This window comes from Scyliorhinus canicula, chromosome 14 (genome assembly GCF_902713615.1).
Source record: "Scyliorhinus canicula chromosome 14, sScyCan1.1, whole genome shotgun sequence".
Lineage (NCBI taxonomy): Eukaryota > Metazoa > Chordata > Chondrichthyes > Carcharhiniformes > Scyliorhinidae > Scyliorhinus > Scyliorhinus canicula.
Window position 1 is genome coordinate 45,654,146 of NC_052159.1, and position 21,254 is coordinate 45,675,399.

General features: G+C 46.4%; 1 protein-coding gene across 1 annotated transcript in view; it reads right to left on the bottom strand.

The window, feature by feature from the left end:
* The window catches only part of LOC119977402 (microtubule-associated tumor suppressor candidate 2-like), a 61,188-nt gene that overhangs the window by 27,632 nt on the left and 12,302 nt on the right, over positions 1-21,254 (bottom strand). Inside the window, exons 3-4 of the mRNA XM_038818256.1 lie at positions 6,528-6,742; positions 179-284 (exon numbers count right to left, since the gene is read on the bottom strand). Coding sequence (XP_038674184.1) covers positions 179-284; positions 6,528-6,742 — 321 coding nt within the window. The remainder of the gene's footprint in view (positions 1-178; positions 285-6,527; positions 6,743-21,254) is intronic.

A 21,254-nucleotide genomic window follows, 5' to 3' on the forward strand; every position in this document is an offset into this window, starting at 1 on the left:
TTTTGTGAATCTCTGCCCACTATTTTCACTATTTACACAATCTGAAAGATTTGTTCTAATAAATGAAAGTAACATCCCTTTTTGATCGACACAGACACAAGCAAATCCACCTGGTATTTCCTAATGGTCAGGTGTTTGGCATATTATCCATTGAAACCTTCAAATGACTCATCATTACCTTCAAGTTTCTTTTCATGTTCATCTTGCAGAATAGTTATTGTAACAGTGTGATTGTTCTCCACTTCTGTGATTGCACTGGTATGGGTAGCTGACATTTCTTCCATCTGATAAAACACAAGAATAAAACAGCTGTAAAACAATTCCCCACCAACCCCCAAAGTCCCTATTTGCAAACATCTCAACTGATTATTTCAGGAAGCAATTCCTCCTATACTTATTATCAAACACTAATTTGTAATATGAATATAACAGCTCATATTGGAACATTAAAGCGCCAACATTTTCTGGATAATGTGCAACATGTCTGAAGCTGCAAATGTATAATTGGAGATGTCCCAATGTGATAATTTAGTGACACACCAATTCTGACAAAAATATTATGATTGCGACTCATCACAAATGTGGGTTTGATGGGTTAGAAGCAAAGAAATATTGAACAATGTGTTGTTGGGGCAATGTGACGAGGCTTTCAGCAGACTGCCACTTTAACTGCAGCTTCTGGGCTTCAATGCAGCTCAGGCTCATGAGGCAAAAGTTTTGATTCTTCTCTGGCTTTGAAAAAAAGTTGACAAGCCATTGGACAAAACTAAATGGCACTGGGTGGTAACGTCAGTCACTACAAGAATGGGGTGAGATACTTAAATGTTACAGAGATGCAATGGGATTATGTATCTGAAGTTATTTGTTGGTGAAGGGGACAAGGAGATTTACATTTCATCTAATGTAACAGCACATTACTGACTTGGGAACATTTTTCCACAGATATCCTCTCATTTTGATGCAATCAAGTCTTGCTTTCCTGATGACAAAGGCACATTCAAACATATAAATGCTCAATTTTTTCAGAAAATTTTGAATGTATTTTGCAAAAGAGGATTCAGCTGTCATCCTGGCTTCATAAATGGAAGAGTCAAAATGGCAGCCACTTTTATAGCCAGCTATACGAGTCGGAACCCCCGGATGGGGAGGAGGGCATGAATCAACTCCTGGGGAGGCTAGAGTTCCCAAAGGTAAATGAGGAGCTGGTGGAGGCCCTGGGGGACCGATTGGGCTTGGGGATGTGATAGATGGACTGGGAGCGATGGAATCGGGTAAAGCCCTGGGACCTGATGGGTTCCCAGTGGAATTTTATAAGAAGTTCTCTGGGTTACTGGGGCCGTTCCTGGTGGTTAAGGCTTCCAACAAGTCCAAGGAGCTGGGAGTACTCCCCCAACGTTATCACAGGCATCAATTTCTCTCATCCTGAAGCAGGACAAGGATCCTGAGAGCTGTGGATCGTACAGGCCAATCTCCCTCTTGAATGTAGATGCCAAATTATTGGCAAAGATCCTGGCCACTCGAATAGAGGATTGTGTCCTGGAGATAATTGAGGAGGATCAGACGGGATTTGTAAAGGGCAGGCACCTGACATCCAACATTAGACGGCTTCTTAATGTAATTATGATGCCAGCAGAGGGGCGCGAGGCTGAGGTGGTAGTTGCCATGGATGCGGAGAAGGCTTTCGACCGAATGGTGTGGAAGTATCTATGGGATATTTTTGGCAGGTTTGGGTTTGGGCAGCGATTTGTGGAGTGGGTCCAGCTACTGTACCAGGCCCCGGAGGCAAATGTAAAAACTAACCAAGTTCGGCCAGAATACGGTCTTTGTCGGGGGACAAGGCAGGGATGCCCGGAACACTTCATTCACCGCCCCCGGGTCGGTCACCGTCTTCCCCCTCAAATCCTTTATTTTCCATATTTCTCTTGCCGCCTCTTGTTTCCTCAGCTGATGTGCCAGCATCCTACTAGCTTTCCCCCCATGTTCATATATTGCCCCTTTTACCCTCCTCAGCTGACCCTCTGCCTTTCCTGCGGAAAGGAGCCCAAACTCCATTTGAAGTCTCTGTCGCTCCTTCAGGAGCTCCTCATTTGGCGACTCCGAGTATCTCCTGCCCACCTGTAAGATTTCTCCGACCAACCTGTCCAGCTCCGACCGCTCAGTTTTATCCCTGTGGGCTCGAATTGAAATACATTCCCCTCTAATGACCGCTTTCAGTGCCTCCCAGACCATCCCAACTGCAGTCATTCCCGTGTCATTGATCTTTATGTCCCCCGAATGGCCTCTCTCACTCACTCACAGATCTCCTCATTCACTAACAGCCCTGTATCTAGTCTCCACTGTGGGCGCTGGGACATTCCCGTGTCTGCCCGTAGGTCTATCCAGTGTGCATGATCTGAGACCACAATTGCTGAGCACTCAGTGTCCTCAACCCCTGCTAACAGTGTTTTATCTAGCACGAAGAAATCTATCCTGGAGTACGCCTTCTGTACATGGGAGTAGAATGAATATTCCCTGCTCCTTGGTCTCTCAAATCTCCACGGATCCACTCCTCCCATGCACTCAATGAACCCCCGCAGTTCCTTTGCCATTGCTGATAGCTTCCCCGACCTAGCACTCGACTGGTCCAACCTCGGGTCCAGGTCACCCCCCATGATCAGCCGGTGCGAGTCAAGGTCTGGGATCTTCCCCAGGACCTTCCTGATAAATGCGACATCATCCCAGTTTGGGGCATATATATTCACCAGCACCACTGCCATTCCCTCTAGCTTCCCACTAACCATAATAAATCTGCCTCCCGGGTCTACCTCTATCCTCCCCACCTCGAATGTCACCTTTTTATTAATCTGGATAGCCACCAGATTAATAAAAGGCAGGTTATCTATGTCAGGATATGCCCACCTGAAACTCTGCTGAAGTACGAGAGGTTAGGAGTGGGTTAATTAAGCTAAACAAGACTTCCAGTGGCGGCCATGGAGGAGTAGGTTGCACATTTGATAGCTCCCGCCTGTGACAGACGTTTGGACCTTTTTCTACCGTTTTTTACGGTTTCTATGGAATAAATCGGTGAAGAGTGAGATGGTGAGGAGAAATCCCCCTCCAGCGTATGGAGAATTAGACCAAAAGTGACTGTGTAAGAAGACAAAGTTCTACAAGAAAGATGCGAGCAGAGTTGGCAACGCGGGAAAGCATGGTGGAGAAGAAGGGCCGCGGGGAGATGGCACAGTGGTCGACGGAGCAGCTGTGAAGTTTTTTGAAGAATGTTTCGCCAAGCTTAAGAAGGACACGCTGGACCCGGTCAAGGCTTCGATTGATCAGGTGGGGCAGAATCAAGAAACCCACGGACGTGCGATCCAGGAGGTGGAGAAAAAGGTGTCCAAGAATGACGAATACCTAACCGTGCTGGAGACCAAGGTGGAGATGATGAATGACTGCCAGAAAAGAATGTAGGAGAAGCTGGAGGACTTGGAGAACAAGTCCAAGAGGCAGAATCTGAGAATCATTGGCCTCCCTGAGGGCAGTGAGGGATCGGATGGGAGGGCCTATGTGACGAATATTATGGAGAAGTTGATGGGGGCTGAGGCATTCCCTCAGCCCCTGGAAGTGGATAGAGCGCAAAGAGCCCTTGCGAAGAAGCCCAAAGCGAACGAGCCGCCGAGGGCGATGGTGGTACGTTTGCACCTGTTCCTGGGCAAGGAACACGTTCTGCGGTGGGCTAAGAAGGAACGGAGCAGCAGGTTGGAGAATTGCAAGCTGCGCATTTATAAAGACCTGGGCGTGATTTGGACAAGAGACGAGCCAGGTTTAATTGGGCACAATTGTCCCTCTTTAAGAAGGGGGTGAAGTTCGGGAAGTTGTACCCAGCCCGTCTGTGAGTCACATATGAGGAACAGGAATTTTACTTTGAAACACCGGACGATGCATTGATTTTCATCAGGGAAAAAAGACTGGATGTGAACTAAAGACACTGAATCGTTGGGGAGAGTATTGCAATGGCGATTTGTTGACAATCACTTTTGTGCTGGTTTGAAGAAGTCATGTTATGTGCAATAAGGGGCTGTTTCAGTGGCTAAAGTTAACTTTGTCGGTGATAAGCTTAAGCTTGAGATGGGGGGGGGGGGGGGGGGGGGGGTTGGGTTTCAGGTGCTGTTACCAGGGTGGGGGGAGGGTGGGGAGGGGGAGCTGCTTTGCTGACAGGGGAGGAACTATTACTAGGGGACAAATGGGAGGTCGGGGACGGCGGATGTCCGAGGGCGGGCTCGAGGAGGCCGGGGACACGAGCTGGAGGCTGGCCTAAAAAGGGTGATGGCTAGTCAGCAAGGGCGGGGGGTGGAAGAGAGAAGAGAGTCATCCCTGACCAGGCTGATTACATGGAACGTTAGAGGACTGAATGGGCCGGTCAAAAGGGCTTGCGTGTTCGCACATCTGAGGGGGCTGAAGGCGGACGTGGCAATGTTACAAGAGACACACCTAAAGGTTACACACCAGACTAGACTGAGGAAGGGGTGGGTTGGCCAAGTATTCCACTCAGGGCTGGACTCAAAGACCAGGGGGGTAGCGATTTTGATTAATAAACGGGTGGCATTCGAGGCAGGGAGAATCATGTCAGACAAGGGGCTAGGTACATCATGGTGAGTAGGAAGCTGAAAGGGGTGGGGTGGTACTAGTGAACGTACATGCTTCGAATTGGGACAATGTGGAATTTGAGGCGGGTGTTAGGTAGGATCCCAGACTTAGAGTCACATAACTTGATCATGGGGGAAGATTTTAACACAGTCATTAATCCGGAATTGGACCGGTCAAAATCCAGGACAGGGAGGGTGCCAGCTGCGGCAAAGGAATTGAAGGGGTTTATGGAACAGATGGGGGAGTAGACCCATGGAGGTTTGCACGGCCAAGGGCGAAGGAGTTTTCTTTTTTCTCCCATGTCCACAATGTATACTCTCGCATCTACTTTTTTTGTTCTGATCAGGGCTCTACTACCGGGGGTGGTGGATATTGAGTATTCGGCAATTGCAGTGTTAGATCATGCCCCACACTGCGTGGATCTAGGGGTTAGTTTGGAGAGAGGACAACGCCCGCTATGGAGGCTGGATGTGGGGTTGCTAGCGGACGAAGCGGTCTGTGGGCGGGTGAACAAGTCTACCCAGAACTACCTTGAAATAAATTATACGGGCGAGGTCTCAGCAGCAACGGTCTGGGAAGCTTTGAAGGCAGTGGTCAGAGGGGAATTAATCTCGATACTGGCCCACAGGGAAAAGGTGGAACGGGCTGAGAGGGATAGGTTAGTTGAGGAGATACTCCAGGTGGCCAGGAGATACTCGGAGGTCCCGGACGCGGGGCTACTGAGGGACTGGATGGGAACCAACATCTGCAGAGGGGGGCGATCTGAGAATGCTATCTATTTTAATGGTGTGTAGAGTGGTGAGAAGGTCACAAAATTGGTTATCGAGTTCCTTCTAGGAAAAAGATTGGTTTGTCCTCGTGCTGAAATGTAACAAAAATAAATGAGACTCCTGTTCCAGTGCTGGTCCCCCAGACTGGCTCAGTTGTGGCAGGCTGGCGCACCACTGTCCCAGCAGACCGAGGAGAAAGATAGCCCAGCCCTGGAGTTGTTCCCTCCATTGATCATGTTTCCTCTTTGGGGTGGGTGGAAGGTCAAGCAACAAAGCCTCGCGAAAGGTGGACACTTAGAATTTCCAGGTCCTGGCCTAATATTTGTAAAATCCTCTGATGGATTGGTTACGCATCACTAGTCGCACTTGAGTGCCTCGCTCGGCCATCTCAGAATGCAGTTAGTTGTCAACTACATTGATAGATTTCCTTCTGTGAGGGACATCAGTGAACCAGATGGGGGTTTTTACAATTGATGATAGTTTCATGATCACCATTACTGAGATTCGCTTTATATCCCAGATGAATTAACTGAATTTAAATTCCATCAGTTGCTGTGGTAGGATTTGAAACCTTGGCCCCAGAGTACTAGCCCGGTGACATTACCACTATGCCACTGTCTCACTTCCCCTGGTGGCTCTTCAGCTGCATCCTATCATAGTTTAGGTGGGAGTGCACTGGAAAGACTGTGTGGTGTTCTTTGTGGTTCAGATCTTAGGATGGTCGGCGTAGTGTTTACAAAGACCACAACTAGTTTTTGTAATGAACAAAGCTAAAGGTTTATTTACACTACTTAATTGAATTCGACCTCTTGCTTCTATATAATAAACAATTGACAATAAATTAACAGTCTATACTCATCTACCACTAATCTCAACACTAATACAATAACTATGATCTGCTCTCACTCACACTAGAGTTCCTACAGTCTTTCTCTTAGCCTTCCCTGGAACAATCTCCCAGAAGGCTTAGCATCGTGCTTTATATAGTTCTGCATCTAACTCTCTCGTGGTTGATTCGGACATCACATTAACCCTTACAGTACTGTACATTTCTCATTATGTCACAGGCTGTGGGTTTTCAGTTCTATTATTTTTTAAATTAGATAGTTTAGAAAATAAATAATTGACACAGACCTGTTCCTGGTGTTGAGATTGAATTTTCTGGAGATGTTCGCTATGTTCCTGTATGAGATGCTCTTTTTCTGCAGCATAATGAGCCTTCAGCTTTTCTTCAAGGACCTTAATCTCCTCTTGCTGTTGCAGATGGAGCCTCTGCACCTCAATCTCAAACCTCCTCTGCAGCTCCTCCTTCTCCCTTTGTAGCTTTTCACATCGTGTTGTATTAAGGGCTGAAACAAACATCACAATAAAGTGAAACCACTGATGACTGTCTTTAGATCGGGAAGTAATACCAGGAAAATACCTCCCAACATTGTAGTACTTTAGAAAAACATTAAGAAATCTGAACACAGCAATAAGAAAAAAGAAAACACGTATTTATTTATATAGCACATTTCCCCACCACCGGATGTCTCAAAGCATTTTAGTAAGGCAAGCATGGCCCACAGCATTAGTGACACTCAGTACAGTGCAAAGTATTTGTTCAGATTATTTCAAAAGCTAAATTGTATCTGCCGAGCATATTTTAAGTTGTACTACAATTAGGATGAAGGACTGATGGTTATACATCTGTTATTTGTGGTGGCCATTAGAGTCCATAGAATCCCGACAATGCAGAAGGAGGCCATTCGGCCCATCGTGTCAGCACCGACCCTCCGAAAGAGCACTTTACCAAGGCCCACTCCCCCGCCCTATCCTCATTAACCCGTAACCTCCATATATGTGGATACTAGCATCACAGATGAAGCATGTCAACACAATGCTGAAACAAATCATTTGAAGTTTTTCTTCCTACAAACTATTGTCATTTAAGTGCCCAGTACGTGCAGTAATAACATTCCACATAACATCCATTGGTTGCTGGATCTAAATTTACACTGTTGGTTTTATCGGGCAGTGGCCAATAGTTGACGTTAACTTGGATCATGTGTTTCAAATCCAGAGCAGAGAGGGACCCTATTAATAATATGTTCATACAGCTGTCGCTAACTCTTCTCCCTGTCGGTTAGAATTGTTGGAGCTATGCTTGCTTTCTCGCCTGAATCCAATGGAACTGCTCTTCCCAATACTATTATCACAGAAACGAAGCAGGATACAGCTTTATATATTGAGAACAGAAAGAAACTAGAATTGGGCAACAACAAATGTAACAGATGTTGCAACAGAGCAGGAGTTACCACATCTATCACCAAGGCCAGGATTCTCTGGTTCTCTCCCAACCCCCCCCCCCCCCCCCCCCCAACCCCAGGCTGGCGGGAATCGGCAAGGGCAGGATGGGAAATCTGATGGACCAGCAAAATGTTGGCTGGCTTCGGGTGGGACTGGAGAGCGGCACGGCAGCACAGTGGGCAGCACTGTTGCTTCACAGTGTCAGGGTCCCAGGTTCGATTCCCGCTTTGGTCAGTGTGTGGAGTCTGCACGTTCTCCCCATGTCTGTGTCGATTTCCTACATTGCTCCGGTTTCCTCCCACAAGTCCCAAAAGATGTGCTTGTTGGGTGAATTGGACAGTCTGAATTTTCCCTTTGTGTTCCCGAACAGGCGCCAGATTGTGGCGAATAGGGGCTTTTCACAGTAACATCATTGCAGTGTTAATGTAAGCCTACTTTTGACAATAAATATTATTATTATTTTAAAATTCCGGCCCCAATGCTTGGGCTAAGGTGGTGGTATATTAGATCAGTGTGATTGTTGACACATCTGCCAGAACAAGTTACTGTTTTAAAGTCACAATATAAAACCTACAATACTTAGGTGTAACGGTTTTGAAACTCAACTCAAACCTGGAAAAACCAACAGAATCCTCACACTGAATCACTAGGGGACAGAATTTAAATTCCAAAGATAGTATTCAGAGTGAATATTCCAGGCATTTGCGCTAGCACTGCTATCTCACAGCGCCAGGGACCCGGGTTCAATTCCAGCCTCTGGTCTGTGTGCTTTGGAGTTTGCACTTTCTCCCCGTGTCTGTGTGGGTTTCCTCCAGGTGCTCCGGTTACCTCCCACAGTCCAAAGATGTGCAGGTTAAGTGGATTGGCCATGCTAAACAGCCACTTAGTGTCCTGGGATGTGTGGGTAAGTGGGGTTATGGAGTTGCAAGGATAGGGTGGGAGACTCAATGGGCTAAATGCACTGTAGGGATTCTATGATTCAGTGATTCTTTGATACTGCACAAACTGGTCATGATGTTCATTGCACTGCAACATGTCGATGTATTTTCTCTTCTCCCAGACTGCATGATATAAACAGTGACATGTTTCCAAATTGTATCCTGAAACGCAAGATAACACTGGATTAAACAACAGCCTAAAAAGACCAAGGGGTGTGACTTCAGCAGTTAGGCTGGGATTGCACTGGCACAGAACTCTGCCACTGACCCTATTGTAATCATAGAATCCCAGTGCAGGAGGCCATTCAGCCCATCGGGTCTGCACTGACACTCTGAAAGAGCACTCAACCTAGGCCCAGTTCGTCACCCTATCACCATCTAACCTTTCGGACACGACGGGCAATTTAGAGTGGCCAATCCAATTATCCTGCACATCTTTGGAGTGTAGGATGAAACTGGAGCACCTGGAGGTAACCCATGCAGCCACAGGGAGACAGTGCAAACTCCACACAGACACAGCCACCCAAGGCTGGAATTGAACCCTGTCCTTGGCACTGTGAGGCAGCAGTGCTAACCACTGTGCCACCGTGCGGCCCTGGTGAAGAACTGAAGTTTATAGGTTTCTGGTGAACCCAGACACATGTGCTGACGGGTCACTGGTCCCTGAGAGCAAAGGAGTTAGACAATCCTCTCTCCTGTCCCTACCTCAAATATCAAAGGCTTTATAGCGGGTGGCAGAGGTACGTCTAGCCTAAATTCAGGGTCAACGATGTTATCAGATATTATAATACATAAATACTTTGGACTTCAAAGGGTTAAATCTATGTCTGAAATATTTTAAGACTCATGAATTCCGAACATTTAGTTACATTAACACTTCCAGAAAAGGCCACACATCATGCTGAAGCATTTATCCCCAAGATGGTGAAGTGACCTTATCTTGAGTAATCTTCGGGCACAATGGAACCTGAGTCACAATTCTCTGAATCGATGACTGACCTGTCTGGGAGACAACACTGTGATGTAACATTGCTGAAATAAATTGTTCATCACTGAAGAGGCATTATGGCCTTGTTAACGCATATACGATTTAAAAAAACATTTTAACATTTCATGATCTATTCAGCTGCCATAAAATATATCTGATTAACATAAATAATAGAAAGTGTTGCGAGTTCATCAGTAAGGAATACTGACTTTCTTTACAGTATTTAATCTATAATTTCTATTCATTTAACCAATTTACTTTAACATCGCTAGGTTGTAGAATATTAGGGCTACCATTCGTTACTGAAATACTATTAGAATGAGATGAATATTATGTAGAACAAGAAGTTGGGACTTTGGGAGAGTGGTGTAAAATTCCACTTTGGCCTCCACCTTTAACAAAGCTTTTAATAAATCTAATTGTCTGCCTTTCTTGTGGCCAATGTGCGGAAAGGCACTGGGAAGTATATACAACAGGGGTGTCAAACTCAAATACACCGTGGGCCAAAATTAAAAAATCGGGACAAGTCGAGGGCCAGACTGGTTCAATGTTTTTTTGCAAAACTTATTGAAATGAACTTACTGAACCTGGAACTAATAAAGCTTAGGTTATTGCCTATAAAAACAACATTAAATATTAAATAAATAAAAATATTAGTTGCATTTATTTCTTATTGCTTTATCTGGAGCTTTTCCAGAGTAATTTCTAATGAAAACATTTTTCCACAGGCCAACACTTTGTGATTCACACTATACCGGAATAAACTCGGCATCAGCCATATCATACGCCATAGGCGCTTCAATTGCTGGGGCCAGCTTTAATAGTAATTAGATATTATTAGGGCAGCACGGTGGCCTAGTGGTTAGCACAACCGCCTCACGGCGCTGAGGTCCCAGGTTCGATCCCGGCTCTGGGTCACTGTCCGTGTGGAGTTTGCACGTTCTCCCCGTGTCTGCGTGGGTTTCGCCCCCACAACCCAAAAATGTGCAGAGTAGGTGGATTGGCCACGCTAAATTGCCCCTTAATTGGAAAAAATAATTGGCTAATCTAAATTTAAAAAAAAAAAAATTTAAATAAAAAAAAAAGTAATTAGATATTATCTCGCGGGCCAAAGATAATTCCACCGCGGGCCGGATTTGGCCCGCGGGCCTTGAGTTTGACATATATGATATACAATGACTGGCCTTGTAATTTACGATCTCTAACTGGCTGCTTTCTTGATGTCAAAGGGATCCAAAAATACCATTTGCCTTCATTATTGCCTGCTGTACCTGCGCGTTTACTTTCAGCGACTGATGCACAACGACACAAAGGTCTTGTTGAGTATTGACCTCTCAATATACACCCATTCAAATAATAATCTGCCTTATTATTTGTGTCGAAGTGGATGACCTTACATTTATCCACATTATATTGCATCTGCCATATATATGCCCATTCACTCAGCCTTTCCAAATCCTGTTGAAGCATCTCTGCATCCTCCTCACAGCTCACCTTCTCACTCAACTTTGTATCATCTGCAAATTTGGAGATAATACATTTAGTTCCCTCATCCAAATCATTAATATATAATGTGGATGGTTGGGCTCCGAGCACAAATCCCTGCGGTACCCCACTAGTCACTGCCTAACAATCAGAAAAAGATCCATTTATTCCAACGTTTTGCTTCCTGTCTGCTAACCAGCTTTCTATCCACCTCAAGACACTACCCGTAATCCAATGCACTTTAACTTTACATATTAATCTGCTATGTGAGACCTTGCCAAAAGCCTTCTGAAAATCTAAATAAACCACATCCACCAGCTCTCCTTGGTCAATTCTACTAGTTACATCTTCAAAGAATTCTAGTAGATTTGTCAAGCATGATTTTCCTTTCGTAAACCCATGCTGACTTTGTCTGAATATGCTTTCCACCTTTTTCTCTTTACATACCTATTGAAATGTTTACAGTCAGTTATGTTCCCTGCTAGTTTACTTTCAAATTGTATTTTTCCCTTCTTAATCAATCCCATGGTCTGTCTTTGCTGAATTTTAAACTGTTACCAAACCTCAGGTCTATTGCTTTTTCTATCTAATTTGTATGCCCCTTCTTTGAATCTAATACTATCTTTAATTTCCCTTGTAAGCCATGGTTTGGCCACAGTTCCCTTTCTACCCTTGCGCCAAATAGGAATAAACACCTGTTGGAGTTCACCTATTCGTTCCTTGAATGCCTGCCATTGCCTGTCTGCTGTCCTTTCAGCAATGTTTCCCAGTCTGTCATAGCCAGCTCATGCTTCATACCATCATAGTTATCTTTATTGACGTTCAGGACCCTGGTCTCCGAATGAACTCCCTCAGTATTCACCTTGATAAATAATTCTACCATGTTATGGTCACTCATCTCCCAGGGTTCTCTCACAACTAGATTCCAACTAATCCTTTCTCATTGCACAACACCCAGTCCAAGATGGCATGTTCCTTTGTTAGTTCCTCAACATATTGGTCCAGAAAGCCATCCCATATACACTCCAGAAACTCCTCCTCTATTGTACTGTGACTAATTTGAGTCACCCTATCTATATGCAGATTAAACTCACCCATTATCACAGATGTCCCTTTATCACAAGCATCTGAATTTCTGTCCACCTTTCTAATGCTATTCCCAACATTATCACTGCAGTTTGGTGGTCTGTATACCACCCCTACGAATGTTTTTTGCCCATTGATGTTTCTTAACTTCACCCAGAGAGATTCCACATCATCTGTATGAATATCTTTCCTCAATATTGTATCACTATCTTCTTTAATCAGCAATGCAACTCCACCACCTTTTCCTTTCTGTCTGTCTTTCCTAAAACCTGAATAGCCCTCAATGTTTAGTTGCAATCATTGGTCAGCTTGGAACCATGTGTCCTTAATCCCAATTTTATCATATCTTGTTACATCTGTCTGCGCAACTTATTCAACCATTTTATTTTGAATGCTCTGCACGTTCAGGTACAAAGCCTTTTAACCTTCCTTGTCCTATCCCTATTATTTTTATAGTGTCATTATCTGATACAAGCCCTTGATTTCTCTGCATATCACTTTTCTTATTCTCCTTTCTTGTTCTTAATTTCCCCTGCTCTGAATCCTTACAGGTCCCAATTCCTCTGCCATATTAGTTTAAACCCTCCACGACCACTCTAGCAAGTATCCCTCCCGCAAGGACATCAGTCCTGGTCCTGCCCAGGTGTAATCCGTACAGTTCGTTCATGTTATACCCTCCCCCAGAACCTGTCCCAATGCCCCAGGAATCTGAAACCCTCCCCTTCACACCATCTCTTCAGACAGGTATTCATCCGACACATCCTCTTATTTCTACTCTGACTAGCATGTGGCACCGGTAGTAATCCTGAGATCACTACCTTTGAGGTCCGAATTCTCAACTTTTTTCCTAACTCCCTATATTCTGCTTTCAGGACCTCATCTTTATTTTACCTATTTGGTTGGTACGGATGTGCACCACGACTACTGCTATTCACCCTCCCCCTCCAGAATGTCTTGAAACCGCTCCGAGGCATCCTTGACCCTAGCACCAGGGAGGCAACATACCATCCTGGAGTCTCGTTTGCGGCCACAGAAACTATCTATTTCCCTTACAATAAAATCCCCTATGACTGTTGAATTCCCCACTTTACACTCCTCCCCTCTGCAGCAGAACCAACCATGGTGCAATGAATTTGGCTGTTGCTGCTTTTCCCCGAGAGGTCAATCCCTTCACCAGTATCCAAAACGATACATTTGTTTTGCAGGGGAATGGCCACAGGAGATTCCTGCATTGCCTGCCTAGCTCTCTTGCTCTGCCTGGTGGTCACCCAATCCCTTCCTGCCTGTGGAGTCTGAGCCTGCGGTGTGACCACCTCTCTATATGTTCTATCCACGATACACTCCACCTCACGGATGCTCCACAGTGTCCCCAGCCACCAATCCAACTCTGAAATCCAGCCTTCCAGGTGCTGCAGCTACTTTCTGCATGCATGCTGACCCCAGGTACTGGAAGGATTTCCAGCATCCCTCATGGTGCAAGAGGAGCAAACCAAGGCTATGAGTTCTGTTATTCTGTGATTCTTCTCAGAAGACTATACCCAACATGAGTTTTCAAAAACCTCTTCTCATACCGCCACCTCACGCAGGAATGATGTATGACTCAGGACGCAATCTACCCGAATGGAACAGAGTCCCATAGCGCTCTTTTAGCCAGCTCAGAGCAGCGAGAAACACCCTGCTACCGAACAACTATTTGGGGGCCTTAGTGGGGAATGCACGGCCAATGCTGCACTTAGTCCTGTTTTCTGCACCTCTCGTCGGATCTCCTCAGTGCAGGGAGAGATCGAGATGCCATTTTTAAATGGCGTCCTGATCTCTCAACCCCCCGATGTGACTCCCGAACCCCCCTCCCAATTTCCAAACTCCTCGGACCCCCCACCCAAAACTGTGTAGAGCACCCCCGGGCCAGATCCCTATGGCATGTAAAATGCCAGCTTGGCACCATGGCAGTGCCAGCTTGGAACCCTGGCAGTGCCCCTGCCTGCTGGCAGTGCCACCTGGGCACCTTGCCAGTGCTAGGCTGGCACACGGGTGGTACTGTTAGGGTGCCATGCGGGCAGTGCCAGGGTGAAAGGCTGGCAGTGTCAGGGTGCCCAGGTGGCACCAGTGCCAGGTTGCCACTGTGCCCAGAGGGCAAGCACCGATTGCTTCCGATCCTCTGAGACACCCACGAGTGCCGTTCTCTCTGGTTCCCATTTGTGGAGACCAGCACTGATTGGCGTTCGCCCGAGGTCTCCAAGGCAAGGGGGTTAGATCCCATGCCTTGATTAGATCTAGGAAATGCATATTAGAGTGAGACTAGCTGTCTCATTCACAAGCTGTTCCCCTTGTAGGAATGGACACATGGAGCTCCCAGGTAAGTGTTACAGCTTTAATCTTTTCACTGCCCCTGTCTGGACTGCTCTCTAGTTAGTATGTGGGGGGTTCTCCTGTTCTGTTGGGGGGGGGGGGGGGAAGAGGAGTGTTGGGGGTGTCTGGTAGAGGAAGGGTGGGCAGGTTGTGCATTGTGGGGGGTGCGGGTGGCCCTCGGATTGACTTTGGGGCCAACTCCCAAAGGAATTACCCACTTGACCCAACGCAAGGTCCACCATGTCAGGCTCACATTTGGTGAGACCTGTAGTAATCCTGCCCACGCGATTCCCAGCTTAGGGGACCGGAGAATCACAGAGGGCCGGAAAACAGGGTGCCGGACCTGCTAAATGGAGGTGCATTCATTTACATCCTCCTGGTGCGTGGGCGCGAACCTCAATCCCATCACCAGCGGGGCGCAGAGCATCGCATTAGGATCGGTGTCAGCGGCCGATTTTGATCCTCCGTCACAGCAGGGATTCACGCAGTGGAGAATCCAGAGCATTGCATCTTCTGCATTTGTTTTATCTAGCCAATCAGTCACCTCTTCAAAAAAAACTTGATTGGACTTGCCAAAAACTACTTGCACTTAACAAATCCATTCCTGATTAACTGATGCGTTTCAAAATACTCACATGTTGAAAACTATTATTTTTTACTATTGATGAGTTAAGCCTTCTACCCAGTTAATTTGGGTCAGATAACCTCTGACCCAGCAGAACGTTGCTGCTTCTCTGGTTCAGCATCCTCACTTTTAGCTTGTTACTGTCATTTTATATTCTTGTATGGATCCCGGCATTGTAACCTGCATTCTTTCTTTCAGTCATACATAATTCCCCTTAACTCAATCAAGCAATATTTCTTTCCTTGCTTAAACAGCAGCATAGATCGAGCACTGTTTTTGCACATAGCTTGAACAAACGTACTTTTCTCACGTCCTTATATCAACGTTTAATCTGCAGTTTTACAGTCATTTTCATATTGTACCTTTGGACCCTTCTTTATGTCATCTTCTCCCATACCTCCCATTGGGGCCTTCCTCTCCCACCAAAATCTGACTGTGATATTCCATTTTTAAAAGTTACCTGCATATCAGGGACCTGATTGCTAAATCAGATTCTTGTCAGTTTTCATTGAACCAATAATTACGAATATTATACACTGCACCGCTTCACAAACAACTATTCTTTTTGTTGAAAACGTAAGCCTGATAAGTGATTGTGTAGCTTGACAGAGTTAACTGAAGTGCATTGTGGCTGCCAATTTGTTTTTGTCACTTTTAATAAAGTTGCGTTCTCGAGAAGCACACATTCAAAATCAAACATTTCTCTGATGGAAAATAAGTTACAATGAAGAGCCCGCTACTGTTTTTGAAGATCTAGTTAACAATATTTCAGGAAAATCTACGGTGATTCTGGAGAATGCTACAACAGGAGCGAACCCAGACCACCAGCTGGGCATAGTGGTATGTCAAAGGGTTGATTTTCTTCCAATTAGGATTAGATTTCGAATCACCCAATCTGGATTTGATCTCTGCAATGCAGAGGGGACCACATTGTGAGCGGTAAATACGAGATGCTAAATTGAAACAGTAATAGTGCATGTAAACTGTTCAGGGCGATTTTGAGGCCGCTCTCTCCATCTGTGAGAAATCTCGGTGGGTGGGGGGAGGCTCAAAATCCACGGAGAGCCGCAAAACGTGATTCTCTCCGGTGTGATTGTCTTTTGGAATCTTCCCCCACCTCCTTGCGAGTGGAGTAGTGCAAATTGTGCTGCGTGAGTCCAGGAAACTCATTTTAATGCATTAGCATGCCATTAGCGAGCACTCTTTCCAGACCGTCACCCCTCACAGAATATTCACTGGGCACTGGCATGATGTCAGCGTCATTTACAACAGGTCTACAAAAGCACGAACAAACGGGGATATCGGAGGAGAGCGCGCAGGCAGCCATGACTTCCCAGGCTCGTCACTGCTCAGGCTGCACTGGAAAGATCGTGGGGGGGACACAGATAATTTCAACGAGGGGCCGGGGGTTAGTCACTCATTGTTGGGGGGGGGGGGGGGAGAGGTTACTAGCAGGCCTTACTTTCCATTCATTTCCACATGCTTTAAGGGGATATGGAGGCTGGCATGTAGGCATGGCTTCCTGGGTACTCCTTGCTGGGCTTGTGGCCAAGTCACCGATGAGGGAGTGTCCGTCCTTACTGGGAGCTGGAAAGTGGGTGACAGGAGTTGAATACTGAGGGTCAGTAATGGGGGTGACTGTGAGGTAACTGGGTGGGGTACCATGAGAAGTCAGGCTGCAAGGGCAGAGTGGGCACCTGAGGAATGGCTTGCAACCCTGCCTCAGGACTATTGAAGACCCTCTCACTTGGCGAAGTGCCACTGAACTGTGTGCAGAACGTCACACTCAGGCAGCACTCTGAGGACCAAGGGGTTCAGCTCTATTGAGTATCAATTTCACTTGTTTCGGAGGTTTGTCTATCAGGAATAAGCGTGTAGGACTGTGAAATGGGAGAATAATGATGCCCCCTAGATGTGCGTTTGACATGCTCATTGCCTGATTGATGTGTATCTGGTTGTTCAAATTCCAAAGATGAATGACTTTGCACTCTTAAAAAATATGGGATTGACAAAATACTTGCATTTATATGAGAAAAGCAAGTGTTTGAGCTGTTTGAATTATTGTAGTCTGCTGCACTTTACATTTGGATTTGTTTATTGTCACGTGTAATAATAATAATAATCACTTATTGTCACGAGTAGGCTTCAATGAAGTTACTGTGAAAAGCCCCTAGTCGCCACATTCCGGCGCCTGTTCGGGGAGGCTGGTATAGGGACCGATACATGTACCAAGGTAGTGTGAAAAGCATTTTTCTGCGAGCAGCTCAATAGATCATTAAGTACACAAAAAGAAAATAAAACAAAAGAATATACATAATAGGGCAACACAAGGTACACAATGTAACTACATAGACACCGGCATCGGGTGAAGCATTCAGGGGTGTAGTGTTAATCAGGTCAGTCCATAAGAGGGTCGTTTAGGAGTCTGGTAACAGCGGGGAAGAAGCTGTTTTTGAGTCTGTTTGTGGGTGTTCTCAGACTTTTGTATTTCCTGCCCGATGGAAGAAGTTGCAAGAGTGAGTAAAGCGGGTGGGAGGGGTCTTTATGTTGCCCGCTTTCCCCAGGCAGCGGGAGGTGTAGATGGAGTCAATAGATGGGAGGCAGGTTTGTGTGATGGACTGGGCTGTGTTCACAACTCTCTGAAGTTTCTTGCGGTCTTGGGCCGAGCAGTTTCCATACCAGGCTGTGATGCAGCCAGATAGGATGCTTTCTATGGTGCATTTGTAAAAGTTGGTAAGAGTTAATGTGGACATGCCGAATTTCCTTAGTTTCCTGAGCAAGTATAGGAAGTATCCGTCATAAAAGGTTGTGCATTGTTGGTCTGAGGAATTGGATGATCTCCTACGGGACTGCTTAGAGTCAGTGGACTGATCAGTATTTAAAAACTCTGCGACCAGCCTAAACGAGTACGCCACTACAGTAACTGACTTCATTAGTAAGTGTGTAGAAGACTGTGTGCCAAAGAAGCAAATCCGCGTGTTTCCCAACCGGAAACCCTGGGTGAACAGGGACTGCTTGCTGAGGTCTAGGTCTGAGGCGTTCAAGTCAGGCAACCCTGACCTCCACAAGGAAGCCAGATATGATCTAAGGAGATCCATCAAAGATGCCAAAAGACAGCACTGGACCAAGCTCGAGTCCCAGACTAGCCACACGGACCCCCGCCGACTATGGCAATGTCTGCAAGACATAATGGGCTACAAGATGAAGGCATGTAAAATCACCGGCTCCAATGCACCCCTCCCTGCTGAGCTCAACGCATTCTATGCCCGCTTTGAGTAAGAAGTCAGCGAGAGCAAGCCCTCCACCCCAGAAGCCGCGGATGAACTTGTATTTGAGATCACCACTGCAAACGTCAGAGCAGCCTTCTCAAAAGTCGGATGGGGTATCCGGACGGGCACTCATGTCTTGCGCGGATCAGCTGTCGGGGGTATTCGCGGACATCTTCAACCTCTCTTTACAACAATCTGAGGTCCCTATCTGCTTCAAGAAGACGACCATCATCCCTGTACCAAAGAAAAGCCAAGCAGCGTGCCTTAATGACTATCGTCCAGTGGCTCTGACATCCATCATCATGAAGTGCTTCGAAAGGTTACTCATGGCACAAATCAACTCCAGCCTCCCGAATTGCCTTGATTCTTTCCAGTTCGCCTACCGCTGCAACAGGTCCAGAGCAGACGCCATCTCCATGGCCCTGCCCTCTACCCTGGAACACCTAGATAACAAAGACACCTATGTCAGACTCCTATTTATTGACTACAGCTCAGCCTTCAACACCATCATTCCTACGAAACTCATCTCCAAACTCTGTGGCCTTGGCCTCGGCTCCTCCCTCTGCGACTGGATCCTGAACTTTCTAACCCACAGGCCACAATCAGTAAGGATAGGCAACAACACCTCCTCCACGATCATCCTCAACACCGGCGCCCCACAAGGCTGTGCCCTCAGCCCCCTACTATACTCCTTAAACACCTATGACTGTGTGGCCAAATTCCCCTCCAACTCAATTTTCAAATTTGCTGATGACACCAGAGTAGTGGGTCGGTTTTCAAACAATGACGAGACTGAGTACAGGAATGAGATCGAGAATCTGGTGAACTGGTGCGACGACAACAATCTCTCCCTCAATGTCAACAAAACGAAGGAGATAGTCATTGACTTCAGGAAGCGTAGTGGAGAACATGCCCCTGTCTACATCAATGGGAACGAAGTAGAAAGGGTCGAGAGCTTCAAGTTTTTAGGTGTCCAGATCACCAACAACCTGTCCTGGTCCCCCCCATGCCAACACTATAGTTAAGAAAGCCCACCAAGACTCTACTTTCTCAGAAGACTAAGGAAATTTGGCATGTCACCTACGACACTCACCAATTTCTACAGATGCTCCTTCACGTGCAAGAAGTGTGTTCAGTTGCAGCTCTTGTTAGACCGCTTGACGGCTCTGGAGCTGCGGATGGACTCACTTTGGAGCATCCGCGATGCTGAGGAGGTCGTGGATAGCACGTTTAGCGAGTTGGTCACACCGCAGGTGAAGGTTACTGAGGGAGATAGAAAATGGGTGACCAAAAGAAAGAGCAAGAGTAGGAAGGCAGTGCAGGTGTCCCCTGCGGTCATCTCCCTGCAAAACAGATATACCGCTTTGGATACTGTTGAGGGAGATGGCTCACCAGGGGAAGGCAGCAGCAGCCAGGTTCATGGCACTGTGGCTGGCTCTGCTGCACAGCAGGGCAGGAAGAAAAATGGCAGGGCTATAGTGATAGGGGACTCGATCGTAAGGGGAATAGACAGGCGGTTCTGTGGACGCAATCGAGACTCCAGGATGGTATGTTGCCTCCCTGGTGCAAGGGTCAAGGATGTCTCGGAGCGGCTGCAGGACATTCTAGGGGGGGAGGGTGAACAGCCAGCTGTCGTGGTGCACATAGGCACCAACGATATAGGTAAAAAACGGGATGAGGTCCTACAAGCGGAATTCAGGGAGTTAGGAGTTAAACTAAAAAGTAGGACCTCAAAGGTAATAATCTCAGGATTGCTACCAGTGCCACGAGCTAGTCAGAGTAGGAATGTCAGGATAGATAGGATGAATGCGTGGCTCGAGAGATGGTGCAAGAGGGAGGGATTCAAATTCCTGGGGCATTGGGACCGGTTCTGGGGGAGGTGGGACCAGTACAAACCGGACGGTCTGCACTTGGGCACGACTGGAACCGATGTCCTAGGGGGGGTGTTTTCTAGAGCTGTTGGGGAGGGTTTAAACTAATGTGGCAGGGGGATGGGAACCAATGCTGGAAGTTGGAAGGTAGTAAAACAGGGACAGAAACAAAAGGAAGTAAGGGGAAAAGTGCAAGGCAGAGAAGACATAGTCAGAAATCCATAAGGGCGACAGTACAAGGTACAGTGACTGAGGGGAGCACAGTGAATAGGCCCAGTAATAACAAAAGGAATAAAACTGGAGATGTTAAGATTCAAAACAGAGGTAAAAAAACCAACATAAGTGTACTTTACCTGAATGCTCGTAGTATTCGGAATAAAGTAAATGAGTTGGTGGCACAAATCATCGTGAAGGACTATGATTTAGTGGCCATTACTGAAACATGGTTAAAGGATGGTCACGACTGGGAGTTAAATATCCGAGGGTATCAAACTATTCGGAAGGACAGAGTGGATGGTAAGGGAGGTGGTGTTGCTCTGTTATTTAAGGATGACATCCGGGCAATAGTAAGGGATGACATCGGTGCTGTGGAGGATAAGGTTGAATCCATTTGGGTGGAAATCAGGAATAGTAAGGCGAAAAAGTCACTGATAGGAGTAGTCTATCGGCCACCAAATAGTAACGAGATGGTGGGGCAGGCAATAAACAAAGAAATAACTGATGCATGTAGAAATGGTACAGCAGTTATCATGGGGGATTTTAATCTACATGTCGATTGGTTTAACCAGGTCGGTCAAGGCAACCGTGAGGAGGAGTTTATAGAATGTATCCGCGATAGTTTCCTAGAACAGTATGTAATGGAACCTACGAGGGAACAAGCGGTCCTAGATCTTGTCCTGTGTAATGAGATAGGATTGATTCATGATCTCATAGTTAGGGATCCTCTCGGAAGGAGCGATCA